The sequence below is a fragment of the Pterocles gutturalis genome, unplaced genomic scaffold (assembly GCF_000699245.1).
Source record: "Pterocles gutturalis isolate BGI_N339 unplaced genomic scaffold, ASM69924v1 scaffold33190, whole genome shotgun sequence".
Taxonomy (NCBI): domain Eukaryota; kingdom Metazoa; phylum Chordata; class Aves; order Pterocliformes; family Pteroclidae; genus Pterocles; species Pterocles gutturalis.
In genome coordinates this window covers 56,957-61,667 of record NW_010141987.1, presented here as the reverse complement: position 1 = coordinate 61,667, position 4,711 = coordinate 56,957, and the positions used below count along the sequence as shown (strand labels likewise).

Below are 4,711 nucleotides of genomic sequence, written 5' to 3'. Positions count from 1 at the left end.
CCCCCCCGAAAAAACATTCTTGCAAAAGGTCTTCATGAAAATAAGAGTCAATGCAGCTGAAAGGGTTTATACGGAAAAGGTAACTGTATTTTTTTTGCTAAAGGCAATCAGAATTGCCATCCATCCATGTATTTAAGAAACACCAACACAGGCACAATTAAAACCTTCTATTACACAGTGAGGACCAAGCAGTCCTCATTCTTACCCCAGAGTTCCCCGGCCTGACATGGGAGGACTTGGTGGTTTTTGTGTAGGCGGATTTGTTCTTGACAAGGTGCCAGTTCTTGCAGGCTGGTTATTTCCATGCTGAAATAAGGGAAAACATGATTTTATTTTTATAACAGCAGCTCTATTATTGACAGCTTTTCTTTTTAAATGTAAGAATATGAAGTGAGAATTCCCAGACAGCTGTCAAACAGCAAGTTTTCAGCTACACACAAGACAGACACCAGTAAATACAAAGAGTCTAAATACAAGCTCAATGTTACTTTTGCTATTAATTTAAAACAGACATCAGAAAGGTTCATGCACAAATCTTGTATATCCTCTTTTTCTTTAAAGGGAATTTGTGTTCATCTCCGTTCAGGTGTTAATAATTTAAAACAAACTTTACCACTGACAATACAATACAGTCAGCATGGCCCCAGAATTTTTCAATTTGCCCCTGCTATTTGACTAGCAGAGTCATTCAGGTTGTCTGGGAAGTCTCCTGCAAAAAATGTAAGTGAAGGGAATCAAGGCATCTACTGAATTCAGAGCAAAGCACTACATGTGTTAGAGAAATTAATGTATCTATGTATAAACGCAGATGTCAATGTATCACAGATACATTGACACGTCAAACGCTGTAAATGAAAAAAATCAAGTATAGCACGTTTAATCTAAATATCCTATGGAAAGCAGAGGAGAGCATAAGAGAGCGCTAGTTTTCAGTTTTAATGGCTCTGCAGCCTCTACTATCAGTCATATGAGGCACTGTGGGTCAAAGGATAAATAACACTTCTTACCTTGGCTTTTAGCCACTTAACGTTGGCAAAAAAGGGGGGGAAAAAGGTAGAAATTAATGGCAGATCCATCACAACTGACAGGACAGGTTAAACTACAGATAATCACATTTAAAAAAAAAAAAAATAAATCACACGTCTACTGATAATCAGCTACATTCCAGTACACTAACAGAGATTTTTAATGGCTCACTTAGTCATTGGAAGTTCTGTGTTTAAGTGCCCACAGGAAACACTTGTGTCAAAATTCACTTTAGCTAAGCTTTGCCAGGCTCCTCATGGGCAGTAAAGGGTTGAAAAGCCCTTTGCTGACCATTCAAATTCAAACCCAAATCAATGCTATTTCAATAGCAACATGCACTTAATTTGTTTACAAAACCACAGTTTCAGCTATACCATGCAAAATAGACTTGCCTGGTTTTGACACTTAACCTTCACGTGTTTTGAAGAAATCCTAGCTGCTGCATTGAATGGTAAAGAAAGAAAAGGGAGTTCTCAAACAGGATAAGCAGCAGTGCCTTTCACCTCTGGTTTATTGATTGAAATCTGATTCAAGACAGCACAGCGCTGGCTGCTCAAAACTGTGTTGGCAGTGCTCTAACAATTGTTATTCTGAAATTTTACCTCTTAGAATCAACTCTACCATATCGTTTTTGCAGCCTTCATGATTGCAGAGGAAAACAAAACAAACAAAAAAAAAACCACGAAAATTTGACCTCATAAGGAAAACGAATGTAAAAGCTTAAATAAATTCAAGTTGAGCTCTCTACTTGTACGGAGGGGGGAGGACTCATGTTCTTCAATGTTGAAAATGTTTTTAAAAAACCGAGCAAAGCCAGAACTCCAAAATATAAAATAATCCCAATGCTTTTTTTGAGGTGGTTTGGAAATAAACTGCCACTTCCAGAACAAGCACAGCTTTCCAAACTGCCATTTGCACCTTCTTCTCTTCCTTCTCTAAGACACTTAGACCAGCTTAAAGGTATGCATGAACTCTCTAAAATAATTAAAACATGCTATACAGCAATGTGCATATGTGAGATTTCTGACAGGGTTTGCAAAACCACTGAAAAACAGCTGGGGTTTACGAATGAAAAGAGATTGCAATCCACTGCCCTTAAGTTATTCATATTATAAGAACAGAAACATAAAACCTCCTCCAAAATTCAAATGAAAAAGTTTAGCTGTCTGGGCAGAGGTTCATAAGCAGAGTGGCAGAACTAAGGCATTTAAACCACTTCTGTCCCCACATACTTATTTCATGGATAAACATGAAGGCTCAGTTTCCAGGATGCCAGGATAGTCCTCCAAGCAATAAATTCTTAAAACAGGCTTTTTGCAATGAAATTTGCTTACCCCTCTCACAGGAATATGTGACCCTTCCCCTTTACTTCACCAGTTGCTAAGGGCAATGGCATAATACAAGGTATTTGTTAAAAACAGACCAAAAAGTGAAACTCTTGGCCCTGTCCCTCCACAGCAGTCATAGAAACCTTTGAAAGGTTTAAAAAGAAGGGTGGCATGGTTGCTTACCCAGCCCGTACTACTAAATTTGCCTGCCTCAAGAATATAAAACCAAAAGCTTCCTCTCTTTCCTTCCCTTATGCAGTGTCACTGAAGCAGTCATGGTGAATCGCTCCACCTCCTCCTTAATCACTGTTACATTCTGCCTCCGCTGCAGGGACAATATGAATATCAACATCTAGCAATGATTCAGGAATCTTCATCTTATTTCAAACCTTTCTACTGCTAAGTACTGTTTAACATACTAAACATATATCCAACAAATCCAACAGCTCTTGACCCTTATTCCTATCTCTACCACTACATCAGGTGAGCTTAATCTCTTTTGCTACCAGTTAAACAATGTACAGACAGATATACACACATTTCTTTATTGAGCAAAAGAATTAGTAACTGTAGTCATACTGCTTTCTATAAGTAAATGTACATTCACATGTACATTTCTGTACATCTTCTCTGTTGCTGTCAATATAAACAACAGTCATATGGGCAGGAAAACACAGAAGGAGGGAACACAAAAGGAACAGGGATTCTTATGGGAGAAGAACTCCCAATTCAAAAGACAGAAGGAAGGAAAGCAAATGAATCAAAGCGAGATGAACCATATAGCCATTTAAACATGGTTAACAAGCTAATTAATTAGGAGACACTTTCTTGTATTTTTTGGAGGAGCTTATGAGGTCAACCTTGCCACATTTCTTGGTCTGAAAGCCAAATGTAGTGCTTTCTAAGCAATTAAAAAAATTGCTTGGAAATGGGAACAGCTTGGGCAGCAAGGTCTAGACTCACCACGATTTTAAGAAAAACAGGAAAAAAGACAGCAGAAAACCAAAAGAAAAAGCAGATACATGTTTAACGTAGGTTGAAGCATCTCTCTACAAATGCCTGTAGGCCAGCCAGCCTGTTGGCAGAACATGACCATCACCAGCTGCCTGATCAGTACCGAGAAGGTCAGAGTCAGGAAGGAAGGAAATGCAGGGCATAAGGAAAAGAAGCAGCAGCATGCCTAGGATTCACAGCTTGAAGAGGGAAGAGACTGTTCTGAGAGGCATCTATAAAATAAGAGATAGGAGGTGTAAAAGGAAAAAAGCTTAGTCAAATGAAGAGCAGCACTGAGAACTCCTGCAGAAGCTGTAAAGAGCATGACTCTCTTCTCCTCCTGCTAGTTGTATTACTGTACACACAGGAGAGAGTTTTCAGCCAGATAGCACCATCCTGAATGACGTACACATCAGAACAAAAACACAGCGCGTAGGCTTCCTGTGGATGCTTGTGATGCTGAGGCAGAGAACTAGATAGATCAAGATGTTCCCAGAAACAAGCTAGCATGGTAGGCAGCAGCATTGGTTGGGGTTTCTTACAAGCATCATAGCAGATAGATGTTTTAAAGCAGCAAGCAGAACAGTTTTGCCTTTCCAGGGAAAACCCGCCAAGCATGTAGCAGTCCTGGATAAAGTTTTAAGGGCTGTCACAAAATTAAGAGAAAGAAACCACAGTGTCAGGTTCAAGAAATAGGAGTCAGCCTCAATGCATTTCCAAAAGATCACAGCTAGGGCAGTGACACATCCGCAGGGCTTTGACACTGTGGGAGAGCAGGCTGGCCAGGGACTGAGCCAGCAGTGGGTTGGAAAGGAGTAATGCAATTAAGGCAACAGGCAAAAGAGGTGTTTGCAACAGCCTTACAAGGCATTTATCAAAGCCAAAAGTGAGGCTGCTTCAGTAAGTGATGCCAGGAATTCAGAGCGCCTGGACAGTACTTTTAACTGTGGGTTTGGAAAGGACAAGCAATGTTTTGGGACAGTCGAGCATTGACTACATATAAAGTACCAAGCTGCCTTAACCCAGTAAAAGGCTTACTTGGTTAAGGCAACTATTTCAGCAATTCCAGCATGCTCAGTTCTGGTAGTCTAATCAGTACAAAAATACCTGCCAACAAAGGCAGTACTGCAGGTTTCTGTAACTGAGGAAAAAGGGACACGACCAAGAACAGCATGAAAGGGTAGGGCGCGAGGCAATCAGAAGTATCTACTGGTAGACAAAAGATGTCCAGACATTTGAAGGACTCTGCTGGCTGGCCTCAGGAGGCAGCCATCTAACTAACTGGTTTTAAGTAACTTCCTGTTTAAGTAACAAGTCATGGGGGAACATTAGTCATGATACAGGGAACCAGAAAGCTATTATTT

At 40.2% G+C, this 4,711-nt stretch overlaps 1 protein-coding gene across 1 annotated transcript in view; it reads right to left on the bottom strand.

The window, feature by feature from the left end:
- Positions 1 to 205: 205 nt before the first annotated feature.
- LOC104469637 (abl interactor 1) overlaps positions 206 to 4,711 on the bottom strand; it is a gene marked incomplete at both ends in the record, with an annotated part of 38,535 nt that continues 34,029 nt past the window's right edge. The window contains 2 exons of the mRNA XM_010084220.1: positions 206 to 306; positions 1,008 to 1,022. Coding sequence (XP_010082522.1) covers positions 206 to 306; positions 1,008 to 1,022 — 116 coding nt within the window. The remainder of the gene's footprint in view (positions 307 to 1,007; positions 1,023 to 4,711) is intronic.